Source organism: Haliotis asinina, chromosome 13, assembly GCF_037392515.1.
Source record: "Haliotis asinina isolate JCU_RB_2024 chromosome 13, JCU_Hal_asi_v2, whole genome shotgun sequence".
Classification (NCBI taxonomy): domain Eukaryota; kingdom Metazoa; phylum Mollusca; class Gastropoda; order Lepetellida; family Haliotidae; genus Haliotis; species Haliotis asinina.
In genome coordinates this window covers 27,720,798-27,741,158 of record NC_090292.1, presented here as the reverse complement: position 1 = coordinate 27,741,158, position 20,361 = coordinate 27,720,798, and the positions used below count along the sequence as shown (strand labels likewise).

The window sequence follows — 20,361 nt, the reverse complement described above, 5'->3', positions numbered from 1 at the left end:
ATAGACTGCCTATGTTTGAAGAGATCGCAAAATGATTCACAATGCTTCTCGCTTTGAGAGTTCCAAGTTTCCGTTTCTCAGAATCAAAGGACACACTGTACGACGTGTTAGCAAGTATTAGAAGGAGCGTAGTGTTGCAATATACGAGTACCTAGGCGTATCAAATCATACTGATGAATATCTAGGCAACCAGTTGAATGAACTAGTCTAAAAGTTTCTGGACTGGTTACCGCACTAAATTGCGCAATAGGGCGGAACCCGGTAAACAGGAAACGAGACTGTTCTGCTATCAATGTTGTGACTTGCTTCTTTTATGTTCGAGTTCCGATACACATGTGTCAGGGTTACGTTTTCTACTCGTTGAAACTCCCATGTGTGAGAATGCGAAACACTGACATGGTTTCATTCCTAATTAGTTCAGGATAGAGCTAACTTTGGGTGTAACGAACTAAAGGGGAACGCTAAGTTAATTTCGGAACAGGCGTAATTTGTGATATATCTTTGAATATAATATTCTAAAAACAGTTTAGAAAGAACTGTTGGATATACCAAACTGTTTTAGTCTTCGGTGTAACTAACTACCGTTATACAGAACTGAAGTTGCTGGTTCCTGTGACTTAGGTATAACCGTATGTTATCGTATACAGAAAGGGTGGGCAAAAACAGGGAACGCTTACTCTCGGGTTCCGATGAACTCGGCCACATTCGGTTCAAAGGAATAACCCCATTAACTTTATTTTAAAAAATAGAATATCAAAGCCAAATGGATTCAATTTACATTTTTACAAGGATTTTGACTTACCTAGAAATTAAATGACATTATAGAAGATTTACCGATGCTGACAGTACTGTAGTTGGCAGTACACGGAACACATAGGTGCTCCAGTGGTGTAACATTGCTCTGCATTATTGTGTCCTTCGGACATTCCAAAACGTTTCATGGGTTCGAATCCATATTCTGTAATGATATGTTTCTGGTTGTGCCAGTACCACATCACGTCCTCGTGGGTTCTATCTCAGTGGTAAGGGTCTCACGCCTGCATTACGTTCGGCTCTCCTCCCGAAATAAGGTGCTACGCTACTGGGGCGATGGAATAGCCTAGGGGTTAAAGTGTTCGCTCGTTACGCCGAAAACCGGGATTCGATTACCCACATGGGTACAAGAAGTCAAGCTAGTTTCTGGAGTCCCCGCTATGATATTTCTGGACCATAGCTAAAGGGCGGCGTAAAACTAAACTCATTCATCTGCGTTCGAAATAATCGCCGGCCCGGAGGCCCAGCGCCGTTTGTTATTGTAACGGTCGGCAGTTTCATATATCTGCAGGCTCACACAGCTTGTAATAGCGATCTGCCTTAATAAAGGCAAAGCACAAGGAAACAATAACCAGTGATATCCACAGCTGCGTATGAGCTTTACAATAGTTCACTAGTTCATTTAAAAAAAACAAGCAAACAAAAAAACAAAACAAAACAACCCAGCAAAAACAAAACGTAAAGAAATTCAAGACAACAAGAACAAATGTAGAGATTAATTAACATTCCCAAACTCTATAAAAAAATCATGAAATATTTACAACATACCAAAATGATGTATGCAGTTTTAAGAGGCAGAATCCTTATTTCAAAAATCTTCAAAAACTGAAAAATAATAAACAACTAACCTGTCTAGAGCTAAATACCATTTGAACGTCCATAAACAAGAATTACGCAAGACAAGCGACCTGGCAATCACTGTACGTGCAATTACATCAACCTGGCAACGCCCATCGGAATAGCAACACGTGTTGGCTGTGACATCGATCTGTGCTAATCCATCCCCACCACCGACGGGGTTTAGTCGCCCAGTCCCTCTTCCGCAGCAAACAGTTGGCTACCTCCACACCGGCATGCTCAGCGATGTTGACGATGCCTCATCACACATTTCATCAACAGTGGTCCAAGCGTTCGCATAGACTGGTCCATTCTCCTATGGAAGGTTAAGCATTACCAGTGCCAAGCGCCCTAAAGCGATGAACGGATCAGCGCCTGTCGAACTTGTTTTGAAACAAACGTTCCGTCATCAGGCTTCCTGGATTTGTGTTTGAATAATTTTCTTGGGACATATTCGAAGACACCCTGACGAAGGAACATGTTTCCGTAGCCAGTGGATGTATGTTCGTTTTGATACTGCTGACATCTGTGATTGATGACATGCTATGTCGATGATTCATGACTGTGGTCTGTCCAGAAGGGTTCATATCTACAATACGCGAGGAATCGGCGTGGATTTGTCTGTGGTGAGCTGTTAAAGTGGAAGTATCAAATCCTCTGACTCATTTGATGAACGTTTAAGATGAATTATTGTCACAAGTTTTTACAATGCCGTGCACATGAACAATACTTTGTATTTGGACTTATTGTATAATCAGTCAAATTCTAATGCGGATGACCCCGGGACGGAGCTCTCATATAACACCTAATGACTGCAGCTCTTGGAACACTTGAGGAAACATTAATGCTACAAAAGATAATTCCAAACTAACTAAAAGTCGTATAATCCAACAACGGCCCGTCTTACACGCACTGGGGGAAGACGCCTGGAACATCTGTGACAGAGGAATTCCTTCCTTTATTTCATAAATGCTCTGAAATTGGATCATCCACCGACAAAGACCGTAATCGTAAGGACACGAGACAACAAAGTTCCAATGTTTCGAACATTACGTCCTGGAGTTAAAACGTATGACTACTGTCTGAAGAAAGACGAGGATACCGAGGTGGATACACGTGGATACGTAATCGCCGTTATATCCAGGTCTTTCGGCAGTTACGCTAAGAATGCAAGAGTATTTTTAATAAACGACCTGTGACCAAAATCACAAACAGCACCTTCATACCTCGTCTCAGATGATCCTTGCGGGATGCTATAGAGTCACGTATACCTGTTACCGCAACGGCGTCGGAGACTTCAACTGCTAACCAAACATCAATGTTTTCCGTTGTACTCGCGGAGCTTTGAATTGATCCGTTGTGGGTAATCTTGTATGAGCTTAGTTGCCCTAGATATCTCTCAAGGTGCACTAATCATCTTTCTGTGATGTTAATGTAACTTGCATTTGTATGTTGAGATGCTGACATGCTATTTGTGGAAACAAGATTGGACCAAACAAGGTAGGTGCACGACTCGTAGGTTATGGTAGTGTGGGTTCGGGTGAAATGGGCTGTAACTTGGCAGAGGTATTAGTGCTCTTATTTAGAGTGAGTGAGTGAGGAGAGAGTATGTAAAGAGAGAGCCTTGTCGGTGGGGCGAAAGTGTATGTGAGAGCGAGATTACGCATTTAATGAGAGTATGGCATGAGAGAGAGAGAGCATGAATGTGAGTTCGGAGAGAGCGTGTGTGTGAGTGTAAGGAGAGGAGAAAACGTATGTGAGAGCGAGATTGCGTATTTTATGAGAACGCACGCGCGCGTGAGTGAGAGAGAGAGAGAGCATGAATGTGAGACAGGAGAGAGTAGAAGGTGTGAGACAGAGAGTGAGAGAGAGAGGCAGAAAGTGTATGTGTGTGTATGTGAGTGAGAGGAGAGGCTGCGTGTTGAAGTGATGAGAGCACGAGTGTATGTGTGAGTGAGGAAAGAGGGTGTTCTCGCCTGTGTGTGAAATAGTGGGCCAAACCATACCACTTTTAAAACCGATACTCCACTCCGATTGCCGTCTCTGACCCGGAAGTACCTGTCGTATCCCATTAAAGCAATATGACTGGCAGATAAACAATTCGTAACATCTAACTTGCCTTGCAATAGAACCATGAACCTTCACCTGGTCTAAACGAGGTAGACGTTCTATCCACAAGAACTCGCGTTTTTCTTAATCTTGACTTTCGGTGTATGATAAGAACATGGGTTCAAATACTCCATGTCATTTTCAGTGTTCCGTCCAGCATTACGCTTACATGTGATTCCAACTTCACTATAAGCATACATGATTTACAATCAAGCATGCATACACGAGATACCTAAACTTTGGATAGAAATAGGGTAGATACTTGAGTTGTTTTAAGCACTATCATGGCTTGGAAAAGTACATCTAACTTGTCACCTACATGATAAGATACCAGTGAACTTGCTGCATTACATGGATGTATACTATCAGAGAGCAGTTCGTGTGATATGAATATAAGTCTATCTGTTTATAATTCATAATTTATAAATATCAGTCCATCAACGTAAAAATGCAAGTGATATGAATATAAACAGAACAACGAATAGAGCATAATATATTAATATAAACCTACCAGCGTGTAACGCAAGAGACACGACTGTAAATTGACCAGTAAATTATTCCTAATATATTAACACACGTGATACGAATGTGAATCCAGCAACGATGTTATACTGAATACACGATTACAGAGTGAATTATAATTGAAAAGAGCTTCAGGGTAAATGTGGTATCCGGAAACCCGGGTTCGACTGCCTACATCAGGTGAAAGTGTAACGACAATTTGTGTTGCCCCCATCCCCCACCGCCCCTCCCTCCTCCCCTTGTGATAGCCCTACAACCCGTGAAGGTCCTGGGGGAGAATAGGCCTTCAGCAACCCATGCTTGCCATAAAAGGCGACTATGCTTGTCGTAAGAGGCGACTAACGGGATCGGGTGGTCAGGCTCGCTGACTTGGTTGGGACATGTCATCGGTTCCCATTTGCGCAGATCGATGCTCATGTTGTTGATCACTGGATTGTCTGGTCCAGACTCGATTATTTACAGACCGACGCCACATAGCTGGAATGTTGCTGAGTTCGGCGTAAAACTAAACTCACTCACTGCGATAGCCCTACGTTATTGGTAATGCGACGTAAACCGATACTCACTCTCAGATTGTCAATAACGGCAGGCCTCAATCTTTATTTGAAATTACATTCTCAACTTCCCTAGGAACTCTCTTACAAGGCTTCTTGCAAAGAAGTTGCTAAAGTAGCGTAAAACCATTCTCAGCATTCCATTATCAGAAACAACTATTATCAGTGTGTATTTACAACTACATTTTCAACTTCCTGAGGATTAGAATTCCATGGCTTCTTGCAAAGAAGTTTATTTTTGAAATTTGCCGATTTAGAGTGGCGTAAAAACTTTCTCGCTATCACAGTATCAGAAATCATCATCAATCTGAATTTGAAATTACATTGTTTAGCTCGTCACGCCGAAGACCCGCGTTCGATTCCCCACATGGGTAAAATGTGTGAAGCCCATTTTCTGGTGTCCCCCACCGTGATATTGCTGGAATATTGCTAAAAGCGGCGTAAAACTAAACTCACTCACTCACTGAAATTACATCGTCAACTTCCCTAGGAACTGTCTTCCGTGGCTTCTTGGAAAAAGGTTGAGATCTGCGGATTTAGAGCGGCGTAAAAGAACTCTCAGAATATCACATCCTTACTACCCGGACAGCTCTATCCAAGCTACGTGCTGAGAAAATAACTATTTGCTGATTTTGAGCGGCGTGAAACCATACTCAGAAACTCACAGTAACTAAACAATGAACCTAAGCACTTATTCTTGTATATCACATTATCTGTTCTGCTCTAATGCACCTAACAAAGATAATAATCGATTTCAACCCTGACTGTCTTGTCCCCGTGCCTCGCTAATCATCTAATTAATGGTAGTTCTGCTGTAAGATATTAACACCAGTTTGTAACAATAGACGACAACGTGATTCACTCCACTTCCGTGTGTCGTATCTCGATAATAAGCCGCTACAACGTTTCTTAACATCATTTTCAGGTCTCTCCTGATATTGTTTAATTTTATGGACAAAATCAGACAATGTAAGCATAACATTGATCGTTTCGTTATACGTGTATTATTGACTTTAATCAATCAGTACGTTTTATCATTGTTTAGATCTATATATGCGCTAGTGTCATCCAAACATATACACTAAGGGAAAGTGTGTCACATGAATTGAGGATGACTTGCTGGAGTCAAATAGTGAATAAGGTTAGTTTTGTGCCGCTTTTAGCAAATAGTCCATCAATATCACAGTGTGGTATTCCAAAACGGGTTTCATATGCTGAACCTCTCAGAGGATCTCCAGCGTCGTCTCCAGCGTGAACAACAAAGGCTTTAACCACTAGGCTATCCCTACTTTGAGTAAAATGAGATAGCATGTCACAGTAGGTAAGTTTAGTTTGTTGGGATAAAATGACTATCTAATGCGCCATATGATGAACAAAGTGTTACGACGTGTTAAAATATATATTTCGTTTGTCTTTCAAAACTGACATTTCAAGCGAATAGACACATTACTCTAATGTAGCTACGACCGGCTAACGCTCTCATTTCCGAAATATAATATGTTTCTTTTAGAGATTAAGTCAGTGGGGGTTAATTCGATTCTTATACTTCGAACTACGATCAGAAAGCGGACTAAAGCTAGAGCTCACTCGCTTAATATTCTTGAAATCGTATCTTCATCACTACCTCCGGTATCAGCTTTCTCTCACGACTTAAGCTGAACCACGAACCAGCCAACTCGATGGTAGCGCCAGAAAATTGCCCCAACTTCTCGTTACGACAATCAACAAATAATCTGAACAAATCCCATGAGAGTTCATTATTGTCCAACAAACGCTCATTACCTGAGGTTGGTTACACAGGTGAGATTTTCTGTTTGAACCATTTCATGGACCAAGTGGTCATCAGGATCCATGTGGTCGTATTTTGATGTACCCTGAATTATTTTTCGTGATTGTACCAGTACAACAGCGGACTTCATCCTCACGCTCATCTTCATTATCATCGATACATATCCTGTTGTACATATCCATGAGGATTTCAGACTGTCGTGACTGATCATTCAACATTATTTTACTGAATAATCATTACTCGTGCTTTATCGTCTGAAGAATGCAATCCGTGTCGTGGTACTTTGAAAAATCAGCCCGACGGGGATCTTCAGATTTAGTTTCAAGAACAACAGCCCAGCCTCATCGGTTCAAATGAAACTGACTGTAAACTATGTTTAAGCTGTTGATAGGAACGAAAGAACGAAAAATTAACAGAGAATGTAGAGAAGCCATAGCGGACTATGGTCTTTAGGCAGTAAATTGTCAAGAATTCGTATAAATGACATGCGAATCAATTTGACATGCTGACATTGTCACTCCTTGATGCTATCCAGTTTGGTATGTATCATTTTAAAGATGTTTTGTACACCCACGGGTCATGAGGTAGTTCAATGTTTAAAGCGCCCACTTGTCAATCATAAGGTCCGGGTGTCTACATTTGTTAGGTCTGTATTTGTACTCTCGGGTAGTATTAACTGTAAACGTGTGGGGTAGTTATCAACTCAAGCAGTCATTTCACTTGCACTGACACACATTGATTCAAATGGAAAACCGCTTTACGTTAATGATTTAATGAGTTAGCTTTTCCGTCGTTTTCAGCAATAGCGGGGACACCAGAAATGAGCTTCACACATTGAGCGCATACATGTGGACGTGACGAGCGTACGCTTCAATCAGGAGACCCCCCCCCCCCCTAACTGGCGTAAAGCAAACTTTATTCAGCGTAAAATATGAATATATATATGATTATACAAAGGGATCATCATTTTGCTCATATAACGTCACATAAAGTCCTTTGATTTGTGGATAGAACGACTACGCCGACGGTCGATGGTTCGACGTAAGTAAGCAGTAACCATGGAAACAACGTCTAACGTCTTCTGTTGAACGAATTTTGAACTATGCACAATTATGTGGTAAATACTTATTTCCGCTTGTAATTAAATCATGAAGAAGTGATGGAAAATGCTTAGATTCCTTTGGGAATAACGTATTTTGTATTGTGAAACAATTTATGAAAATTCAAACACAAAAATTAAGTAAAAAGAAAATATGTGTGACAGGGATTTGTAGAAGTGCAGCTTAAAGGAAATGGCCCACCGAGACAGTACGATGATTTAAGACCTCCCGTGGAACTTAAATCAAGATGAATGATTGAGTACTGTCATTTACCAGCCCTTTCCTTGTGGAGGACAGTTCTCATATGAAGTGTCTCTTTGAGACCAATTGGTCCACCAAGACACTAGTGGATACTGTCAGCGTCGTTGTAAACGTGGGCTCGTGGGCACGACGTGATGGATCCATACTCGACGGCGTGAAAAGCCTCCCTTACTGTGGTCTGGAGATGTGTCTCCGTCACGTGGTGACAGACAGTATCTATGAAACTAGATTGCTTCAAATGGAGTTTTGACAGTTGGACAAATCGCCGCATTTTGTATGCATACCGCTCCACGGCAGCGCGTCTGGCAAATTGTCGTGTAACTTCAGAAAAGCATTATACTTCCGGCTGTCTTGTTCAGACTATTGTGTGGTCGGTGTGATAGGATTACCCGAGACCGTTTCTCCGAGCAAGGGATATTGTTGGTAAGAGTATTCTTAATACCCCCTCGATATATCCATCCTTTACCGTCTCCAATACTTTAGACTTTACCCCAAGAACACACCTGATTGTTCCTTCTTGCTCCAGAAACGGGACCGTGGGCTAGCCTAATGGTGTAAGCGTGTGCCCGTCATGCTGAAAGCCCGGTTCGATTCTCCGCATGGGTAAAATGTGTAGTGTCCCACAGCGTGATATTTGTGGAATATTGCTAAACGCGATATAGAACCACTCACTTCTTCAGTGTTATTTGTTATTGATGTGAGTTGAAGAAGTCGAGAACAGGACAATCGCTGGTATGGCGCAAAGCAATATATTGTCATTCCTTACCTCGCTGAGAAATATTTCCGTAATATAATCAGGATTTACCAGTTACAGACGTAAACATACCCATATGGAGAATCGAACACAGCGCTTAGGTGAGATGAGTGAACTGTGTGTGGTACCTACAGATCATCTTCGAACACCCCACACTGACCCCGACCCCAATATACGACCCACCCACCCACAATTAAAAAATTAAAAAATAAAATAAAAAAACCGGCTAAATGAATTGAAATGAAGTACCAATATAGTAAAAGCAGCAATGTAATAAACGGAACGCAATATGACAACATCGTTTTATGTTCACCTATATTTCAATGAATATTGTTCAATATTATAATATTTGTATAACCTGTCCAACTATTTCCCCTGTGTATAGTTCTATTGAATAATGAGCTGATGAAATCTTGCAATAAATGAATGCCAAATGTTTCCAGGGCGTTATATGGCGTGGTCATAAACAATAATACTTCATATTTCTCGCTAACCATATCCTCTTGTGTATAGTTCTGTAGTAGAAGTGGGGGAATCAGGTATAATTTCTCAATAAACGAATGCCAGTATTCAGATGAGTTACATTGTAAACCATTAAAGACCAAAACCCAGGCCTTTGTTATATGTGTGCTTGTATCGTGAATATGTTTGCATAAAAATGAGCAGTTTCAGGTACGAGCGGAGTGGTGAGAGTGTTAGATGTGTTATAATAACGATGCCAAATTGAAATGGAAATATTAAAGTTGAGTACAACCCTTTCAGAGTGCCCGGGTCTCAGACATATGATACTTGATTCCGGATCCACAGATCGCCTAACGTCCACCTTGAACAATAATCAACATTCAGGAGTTCAACAACTTGTCAAGTGTTTCACTCGAAGGAGAATCAATAATCGAGCGAAACCCCACCATTGAGACCAGCTGGTCATTGGTTATTGTCTTCCGACCAACGCAGTCGCGGTTGTGTTTGCAATTGATTTCAACGCCACGATGCAATGAAACGTCACACGTGCAATAATATCTGACGGGGAAGATTTACTGCTTTTTTGATGCCTTGGTGTTTTGGATTCATTTTCTTCTGAGAATACAAGTTGGTGACATCCCTACACATACTGGTCTAAATCGATCACCTTCGGGCACCAGCCAGACGATTAATAAAGCTTCGGCACCTGAGACGTGCTTAAAGAATAACGCCGACTCGAGGAATTCGCGCGACGTTTACTTCGTCTAGACAATCCTAACTGAGACGTTTCCGAGATTCATCAACAGTTCCTGAGTTCTTATACTATATTTCTCCTACCTGCAAGGTGGTTCATCGTCTCCGGAAACCTTGGATAGAGAACAGGGTTTTGTGAAGAACATCTAAACCGGAATATTGAAGTTGTTGATACAGTATTGGATAGGAAGTGTATTGCAATCATGATCAAGGCATACTTAGGTTTACTTTTAGTATGTATGTTCTGTGAGTATGCTTTTGCAAGAAGACATGTAAAACTTGCAGTAATAGCACCGAGCAAATCACGCATGTTTTCTATACAGCATGTGAGACCGGTAATTGATTACGTCACTTCTCGAACACGTCATATGCATGCGCAGCACGGGCTGCGTTTCAGCGTTCGTTTCGGAGATTCTAAATGCAATTCTGCTGATGCAGCCATAAAAGCATTCGATTTTTATATGCATCACCAAGCCGACGTTTTCTTCGGTCCCGTTTGTGATTACAGCTTAGCCCCGGTTGCTAGATACGCCCCCTACTGGAACATACCCATCATATCTCCTGGAGGCTTCGCTCACGATTTTGGTGCCGATAAATCAGTGGCAAATGCGGAATATCCAACCTTGACCCGTGTTGGCGCGACCTTCAACTCTCTAGCAACGTCAATTATTGATATGTTGCACGTGTTTCATTGGAAAAAGGTCAAGGTCATCTACGACGGCTCTGGACACTCTGATATAGCTCCGAGATTCTGTTTTCTGGCTGCGGCGGCATTTGTCGCCTACAGCAAAGACTATAAACTGTCCTATGGCTTCCATATATTTATGCCCGAAATTCACAAAATCAGTGATATGTTAGAAGAGGAAGTTGGAGCGGACAACTCAAGTAAGTATTAAAATGTCAACGTAAATCTGATTTAGCTAAATCGCCAATGTCTCTAGAAAGGGAATCGTTTGCAAAAGTATGCGTAAATGAAGATAGGTTTGCTTGGGTTCCAAAAAAAAGAACTTGAATAAGAAACTGTGCAGCACTTGGACATGTGGCAATAATTTGACAGTGATTTTACACAATAACATACCTGTGAAGGTTCGTATTAGAATATTGATCTTCAAGAGGCGTGCCGGCAGGCTCGATGGCTTGGTTCACCACTGACTTATGTTGTCGGTTTCCAGTTGCGTATGTTGTTGATCACTGGATTGTCTGGTCCAGACTCGATTATTTTAAAGACCACCGCCATACAGCTTAGATATTGCTGAGTGCGGGTAAAACTACACTCAGTTACACTAGATCAAACTGATATTGTTTAGATGGTATGGTCTATTCAGCAACGTGCTTGCACATCTCTTCTGATGAATATTGGTAAACACTGAATGATGTTCAACATTAATGGAAACAAAGTATTCAGATTCGAACAGACAGTTAATTATTCATGAAATACCAACCAGGGATAGAACCCTACAGGGAAATGTAATACTATTTCTTTTGATAATATTGTAGAATAATTTAATATCAATTTCGATAATCTGTGCCATATCTTCCATTAAATGAAACATAAATAACTACTACACGCATTATGGTATCTGTTTTGAATAGCAGTAGAGTACGAAACGCCATGATGTTTTTATAGCCAACATTGTTATGACTCTTTACAACAATTCTACATGCATCGTTAAGTGTACTGATTGAAATATCGATCTCATGAGAGTATGCGTTGTGAATGTACATTCATGCAATATTGAGCAGTTTAGGGTCTGTTTGTCGATAGAAAGTTATGCATGAATGGCTATGCCAACTCGCCAAAATTAAATCGTTTCACTTTTCTACGCACAAGTTGCAACTATTTGAAACGTGCACCCATAGTTAAACCTGCATATGCCGCCTTCCTCCGTCCAGACACATTTTGTCGGTATATCCAGGTTGGTGGTGATTCGTGAAGGTCCGGGGTAGAATAGACCTTCAGCAACTCATGCTTGCCATAAACGGCGACTGTGCTTGTCGTAGGAGGCGAATAACGGGATCAGGTGGTCGGGCTCGCTGACTTGGTTGACACGTCATCCCAATTACGCAGATCGATGCTCATGATGTTTAATCACTGGGACGTCTGGTACAGACTCGATTATTTACAGATCGCCGCTACATAGCTGGAATATTGCTGAGTGCGGCGTAAAACTAAGCTCACTCACTCATCAGTTTGGTGGTGTATCCGGGGCGGTATTTGTTTTGACCACATGAAATCATCTCACAAAATCCCCATACTTAGCAATGACTACACCAATTAACATCACTTCAGTTTAAACAATGCTGTTTTGATAGTAAAAGGATTATTCTATTTCTAAATATGAAACCATGTACGTGTCTTTTAGAAAAGGAAAAAAAAATTAAAAAAATAAACACACGCTGTACTGAAAAAAATAAATTGTTCTGATTTCGAATAGATAAGGGATTAACTTTTGCGTTGCTCTAACAGGCAAGGCATTCGGTGATCAAACTTAGCGGTATAATCAGGGAATTATACAGAGACGAAATCTGTTCTGGCAACTCATGTCGGTATATCCAGATTGGCGGTATATCCAAGAGCGGTATATCCAGGGAATTATAGTGAGAGGAAATCTGTTCTGGCAACTCATATCGGTATATCCAGTTTGGCGGTATATCCAAGAGCGGTATATCCTGGGAATAATATAAAGAGGAAATCTGTTCTGGCAACTCATGTCCGTATATTCAGTTTGGCGGTATATCCAAGAGCGGTATATCCAGGGAATAATATAAAGAGGAAATCTGTTCTGGCAACTCATATCGGTATATCCAGTTTGGCGGTATATCCAAGAGCGGTATATCCAGGGAAAAATGTCAAGAGGAAATCTGTTCTGGCAACTCATGGCGGTATATCCAGTTTGGCGGTATATCCAAGAGCGGTATACGTATATCCTGGGAATAATATAAAGAGGAAATCTGTTCTGGCAACTCATATCGGTATATCCAGTTTGGCGGTATATCCAAGAGCGGTATATCCTGGGAATAATATAAAGAGGAAATCTGTTCTGGCAACTCATGTCCGTATATTCAGTTTGGCGGTATATCCAAGAGCGGTATATCCAGGGAATTATAGTGAGAGGAAATCTGTTCTGGCAACTCATATCGGTATATCCAGTTTGGCGGTATATCCAAGAGCGGTATATCCAGGGAATAATATAAAGAGGAAATCTGTTCTGGCAACTCATGTCGGTATATCCAGTTTGGCGGTATATCCAAGAGCGGTACATCCAGGGAATTATAGTGAGAGGAAATCTGCTCTGGCAACTCATATCGGTATATCCAGTTTGGCGGTATATCCAAGAGCGGTATATCCTGGGAATTATAGTGAGAGGAAATCTGTTCTGGCAACTCATATCGGTATATCCAGTTTGGCGGTATATCCAAGAGCGGTACATCCAGGGAATTATAGTGAGAGGAAATCTGCTCTGGCAACTCATATCGGTATATCCAGTTTGGCGGTATATCCAAGAGCGGTATACGTATATCCTGGGAATAATATAAAGAGGAAATCTGTTCTGGCAACTCATATCGGTATATCCAGTTTGGCGGTATATCCAAGAGCGGTATATCCTGGGAATAATATAAAGAGGAAATCTGTTCTGGCAACTCATGTCCGTATATTCAGTTTGGCGGTATATCCAAGAGCGGTATATCCAGGGAATTATAGTGAGAGGAAATCTGTTCTGGCAACTCATATCGGTATATCCAGTTTGGCGGTATATCCAAGAGCGGTATATCCAGGGAATAATATAAAGAGGAAATCTGTTCTGGCAACTCATATCGGTATATCCAGTTTGGCGGTATATCCAAGAGCGGTATATCCAGGGAATAATATAAAGAGGAAATCTGTTCTGGCAACTCATATCGGTATATCCAGTTTGGCGGTATATCCAAGAGCGGTATATCCAGGGAATAATATAAAGAGGAAATCTGTTCTGGCAACTCATGTCGGTATATCCAGTTTGGCGGTATATCCAAGAGCGGTATATCCAGGGAATTATAGTGAGAGGAAATCTGTTCTGGCAACTCATGTCGGTATATCCAGTTTGGCGGTATATCCAAGAGCGGTATATCCAGGGAATTATAGTGAGAGGAAATCTGTTCTGGCAACTCATGTCGGTATATCCAGTTTGGCGGTATATCCAAGAGCGGTATATCCAGGGAATTATAGTGAGAGGAAATCTGTTCTGGCAACTCATATCGGTATATCCAGTTTGGCGGTATATCCAAGAGCGGTACATCCAGGGAATTATAGTGAGAGGAAATCCGTTTTGGTAACTCATGGTGGTATACCTAGAAAATTATATAAAAAGTGATACAAACTGTTTGGCGGTTTATCCAGGGGTATCCAGTATCCAGGTGTGACTGTATTAGGGACATGAAATAGTTTTGAAAGACAGTTTCATAGCATATTATATTGGTCGACTCGACCCAAAACGTCTCACCTACATTATCTATCAAGTGAATACAGTGTTCACTTTAATATAGGGAAAGTTTCGCTCGTGAAGTGCGTTCGGGGACGTTTGGGACTAATCCCAAGATTTCGGACTTAAGTTTGCAGGTTGAAGCATTTTGTACAGTGGATTCGAAGTATCGCGATATAAACGTCTTGGCCAGCATGCCCGAATAGTTAACATATTTATTTCTGTCTTAATATAATGTCGAATAGTTGTCGAATGTGTCGTAAAACAGTATTCATTCGAACTATAACACCTCATAATTCTGGACACCCATAAGTCGAGAAACTCTCCCCACTGTGACCACTTTCTGCCAAGGGACAAAACTAAAGAGGCTGTTGTCATGAATTTATGCTAAGGATGACAAAAGAGTTTTATTTTTCAAAAAAAAACCCCAAAATCGCTCTCTCGTAAGAAAACATATATGTTGAGCAACAGTAAACATTCTCGCCCATGGGGCAAACTGTTTTTCCTCCATGGGCTAGATTTTTGAAAGCTAGGTCAAATTGCATTGGTCAAACTATGACCTAATGATTTTTATAGTCTGGATACTTATGAACATACTTTTATTTATAATGTTCGTAAGAAATGAAACATTATGTGGTCGAGTCGACAGTCTTATTGAGACGCCAAGATTTATGGTGCTTCTTTGAGGCTTGAGTCATCGTTGATGTATCTGAGTTTGGGCTGCTGTATTTTTACATCAGGTACTCATGTTCCCACTTGTATCCTATGGAGTGAGTCTGTTTGGTTTTATGCCGCTTTTTGCAATATCCCAGCAACGTCACGGAGGGGAACACCAGAAATGGACTTAATAAATTGTACCCGAATTCGGAATCGAAACCCGGGTGTTCGGCGTCTCGTGCGAATACTGTAACCACTAAGGTACCCCGGTAGTCTGTCGTACAGACCCTGAAGTAGAAATATCCAAGAAAGCCCACGCAAGCCTAGAAAATGTGGCAAGGTTAGATTTCCATAGCTTTCCATTTTCTGAAAATGAAGAAAGTCTCAGGGCTCCATTTCATTATATTATTTTTTTTTCAGTATGAATGTTTTTTCGGTAAAATATGTTCATTTCACAGACTAGCTGTTAGTCTAGTACCCCGGCGTCCCTGTATCTTATGGAGATTAACAGGCTATAGAGTAGTAAGTCATCACGGACACCCAAGCATACAGTCTAAGTAAACTTAGTCTCAGTGTACTTCGTAACACGCCACCACTGAGTCTAACAAAACCTAGAAGGTCGTGTCAGGTAACCTCTGAGCAACCACTGACCGTCCAATCAAACGCAAGACGGTTACATTGATTTAATCAATCAGACAACGGCTACTTTTTAGGGATCGGAGGGACTTTCAAAATATTCAGGTCACTGACACAGATCTCTCCACAAACAAAAATCCGCATATAACACAGTTATTTGACCTGCAGTAAATACGATTTGGGTTTCTGTTGACATGGTTACCATTAGGTAATATTTCCGCAAGATGACATCCTTGAATATTGCAAAAACATTACTTTCAGCGACTGTTTACACACCGTTGTCACCCGGAAGCTAGCGTACGCTAAATAGCATTCGGAATCTTTCGGGTACGAACCTTTTCGAGATAAAAAGTTCAAAAGGTATGTGCGCATGTCCACTTTCGGGGTTTGGTAAGCTGCGTTCTGATTGGTCAATCAAGGTTACCTGACGCGACCTCCCTTAAGCTTTTGTTAGACTCAGTTGTGGAGTGTAACGGAAAGTACTGAGGTTAAGTTTACTCAGATCATATTTCTTCTTATTCTATAGGGAACAGTACGCCATGTCTAAACTTATTTAGCAGCATGTCTCTTTACACGGACACGCGCACGCACACACTCGCACGAGACAGAATGAATTACATCTATACTTCGATCCTGAACCATAGCTTACATCATCCAACAAATTTTGTCTCAATACATACACACAAACACGCTACTGTAAGCCATACTTTACGAATTTACAATCATATTATCTGTAAACGTAAACCTCATCTTCACTCCTCTCCACACCTCGATGTCCCGTTACCCGTAAGAACACTCTTGAATATTCATTCACGCATGCTTCCATGAACGTCGGCCAGGAGAACGGAAGGGTCCGGGTTCGATCCCCGGTCACGTCATACCAATCGACGTTAAAAATGGTACTTGTTGGTCTTTGCCTGGTGCATTAATGAGTACGACAAGGTCTGGTCGGTTCCAACTCAGTATGATGTGTCTGAGTGATGTGTTCATGCTTAAAAGCGGCATGGTATCTCAGTGTGTTGGCTCTATTAAACCAGCGTAAGTCTGGGCTAGTACAAGCAGCCACAGATGCGCACGCATGGGCGTCGCCATATGAGCGAAATATTCTTAAGTACGTTAAACCCTATTTCGTCTCATATCAACTCCCTGCACACCACTACAAATATGGTGCGATTTTCAGCGGCATGTTAGCCCGTCATGCGTTGCGTCGAATTACATAATGTATTTGGGTCGTGATGAGCTTCAGGCAGACTGTTACTCAAGTTAACCTTCAAAACGCACCGAACAACCAAACTCAATTACTTTTATAATTATATCAGCCGATGAAATTGATATGTCTTCCAGCATCATTGGATTAACGTCATGGCTCAGTCGAATATCGATTTTACAGGACACGATCTAAACGATTAAACAGAATTCTAACGGTATTCGACGTTTTTGACACTTACAGAAATTACTGGTGTGTTGTGGCTGAACGCGTTTCGTGGCAATGTGAAAGGGCAAGCATTCATTTGAGTAGAGCAATGTTATGAGGAATTCGCCTTTGTCTGTTCCAGATACAATGGATAGCACCAAGATCTGGCATCCTTAGCGATCTTAATTTGTTTTACAATGATTTCATTGAACCTGTTTACGAAAGATGTGGGTGGTAGTCACTAAGTGCTGTTTGTACTAGCTCAAACTTAAACTGGGTTTATAGTGCTAGTTCATTGCGAGGTCAGCATTATACTGACACCAAGTCGACAATCCTTCTTGTACCCATTGATGCTGAACACAAGGCAGGAACCAACAAGTACCATATTTTAACACCTTTTCGTATGACGCGGCCTGGAATCGAACCCCAGATCTTCAGCTCTCCGTTCGAAAGCCTAACCACTAGAGCCGCCTCTGTATCAGATGTCAGGATCCTTCATTGTCATATCGTAAACACCAATTTCACTGACGGTCATGTCTTCTTAATGAAAAGGATCCATTCCGGATACAATAAATTCTTTAGATTTCAATTCCACAACTGGTCCACTTCTCTCAATAATAAATCGATGCATTGAATTCCAGAATGATCATACATTTTTTTATGATCATAATTCATTCTGCTCATGTATTTCGCCTGAAGGACAGCACAGTGTCGTATCGCTGTGATCACGTTGTGGTACTGGTCCAAGGAAACTATGAGTTATAATTACTATTTTGCGCCTTTTTGTTGTAATCATTATATTATCGTATTTTCTATGAAACCGAAACCCGGTATCATGACGAAACGATCCTAATCATTTTAGGAATAAACAAAAACGAAATATCTCAAAATCTATGCATGATGTTTGAATCGACACCCAGTTTATAATCTCTCGGGTACTTGTATTATTCGTATCGTTACTATTAACTATAGAATGGGAACCCAAACATGAACACGGCACGGTAAACACAGGCGATGAGACCCTGTCCCACATCCAAAGATCTTTCTGTTTTTTTCTGATCCCGGCATGTTATTACTATTATTACTATCAAGTACTGATGATAGAGGTTTTCCTTCCCGTCTGGTAGAAACCATGAGAAAAGCAAATCCCCTTCAAAGATTTGGTAGAATCCATTATAACACAATCGTGAATTAGCTTGCAAAAGAAAGTGTTGTATATGGCCAACCCTTCCGATCAGAGGTACTGAGCCTTGTTCACCTGACCAAAGACATGAACCTTGGTAGAGAGTTGACACGATGACGCATAATTATAACTGAGGCGCATAACGTGGTCCAATTTTGCTAAAATTACATACGTTGCACCATTCTAGATTCTCCATATCCTGGTGCCATGACGGGACCTTTGGTTCCGAGGTTTTGCGTGTTCCTAACAAGTACGTCTTCTTAATATGACCAAAAACGGTAACCTTGGAAGCAGGCTGACAGGGTGAGGATGTCATCAGTCGGATGACGCGAAGGGAGTATGTCAGTTCCCCAAAAATAATTAATTACGAAAATTGCACCAGTATGGTGGGAATTCCATGCTGTCAGCCACACCAAGGTCTTTGGTACCGAGGTCGTACGGCTTGTCAACATGACCAACGTTAACCTTTGCATCAGGGATGTCACCAACGGGACAACTCCATCGGCTATGCACAACGCCCTCCTCTGACTCTCAGTGGAGCTTTATACCAATACGATGATCAAAGATATCTTCTGGTGCAGTATAATTGAAATTTCATCCTCTGGATGGTTCGCCGGGTCGTGCTCTTTGACAGTTACAGTTTTCCGCACAGATGGCCACCAGCACAGACACTGTGTCTGCGCTTGGTTTCAACACGTTAGCCATGCTGATTAAGACCTTAGATGTCATGTTTGATTTTTCTGAAACGTGTCTTTGAAAGGTAAAAACATGTAGAAATATATCAATAATATCATTAGAATGTTATCATCTAAGAATGTTATCAGCACCCGTCGTCAGATCTTACATTTATCGGCAACCAATTAGATTAAATCAGGACACTTTTTTAAAGCAAGTTCCATCGGGGAGACAACGTTTTAAGTTTTATTGAGATATTTGTGTTGATATTCATTTATTTTACATTCATACATGTCCAACACATCTATCTAATCCACGTCGGTCGCGTTTTGGTAAATGAAATAAATTATCTTAAGTTATTAAATGTGAAATTGTTGAAGCATAAAATCAAGCTGCGTGTTTCAACTGGTCATTGTGCAAGGTTTGATCCATGTTACGTTAACAGGATTGGCGACCTAGTGCATATGCACTCAGAATTACAACGGGCTGGTTTAAAAAAATCGCACTTTAATCTGATTAAGTCAGTGATTCCAACACGACTTTGTACATCCAAATTTGCCATGAGTGTGTGAAGTGTATTTTTCTTGTCTTGAGGGTTTTCAAGAGCTGACTTTTTTTTCTCTTGGCGCTTCCAGTGAAGTATATTTCTGGCTATCAATATCCCAGTTTCAACTACGCTGAGAACATGCTATGTTCTTAAAAAGACAGCAATAACTGCATTTCCATCATCTTATGAATCTATTTTTCCCTACCGATTCCGGAATCGTCGGTAGCTATTACTCCCGGGGAGAATCATTATGGCAAGATTAAGTGCGCCGCTCATTTGCCCATGGAGTGTCCATGTCATTCATCAAATCGTATATGTTCCATTCATAACGTTGCACGGGGTGGTGGGGTAGTCTAGTTGTTAAAGCGTCCGGTCATCACGCCAAAGTCTCGGTTCCATTCTCCACGCGGCGTAAAACAATACTCACTCCCGCTTCAACATCGGGATGTGTGCATCATGTCTCAATCAAGAGCACGTGAACTTGAACAGACTTAATGATCAGGATAATCCATATAATCCGTTAATGGATTCTCCCCTAGAAGGTATGAAACACTTTCGTTAAGACTTCTGTCGATAAATTGGCTACTTATTGCTCTGCCAGAAACTGTGGCAAGAGGTACGAGGTGCCATGGAACAGAACAGATTCTTGTTCTCGTGAATCACCTTCATTGGTACAAAGCGTATATACATAACAATTTCTAAATTTTACACCGGATCGTACTTTTTCCATTGTAACAATGGTAATACAGCTTACACACACACACACACACACACACACACACACACACACACACACACACACACACACACACACACACACACACACACACACACA

The 20,361-nt window shown here is 41.2% G+C and overlaps 1 protein-coding gene across 1 annotated transcript in view; it reads left to right on the top strand.

Annotated features, from left to right (window-relative positions):
• Positions 1-1,860: 1,860 nt before the first annotated feature.
• The window catches only part of LOC137259779 (atrial natriuretic peptide receptor 1-like), a 97,535-nt gene continuing 79,034 nt past the window's right edge, over positions 1,861-20,361 (top strand). The window contains exons 1-2 of the mRNA XM_067797392.1: positions 1,861-3,150; positions 9,502-10,839. Coding sequence (XP_067653493.1) covers positions 10,158-10,839 — 682 coding nt within the window. The 5' untranslated portion in view covers positions 1,861-3,150; positions 9,502-10,157. The remainder of the gene's footprint in view (positions 3,151-9,501; positions 10,840-20,361) is intronic.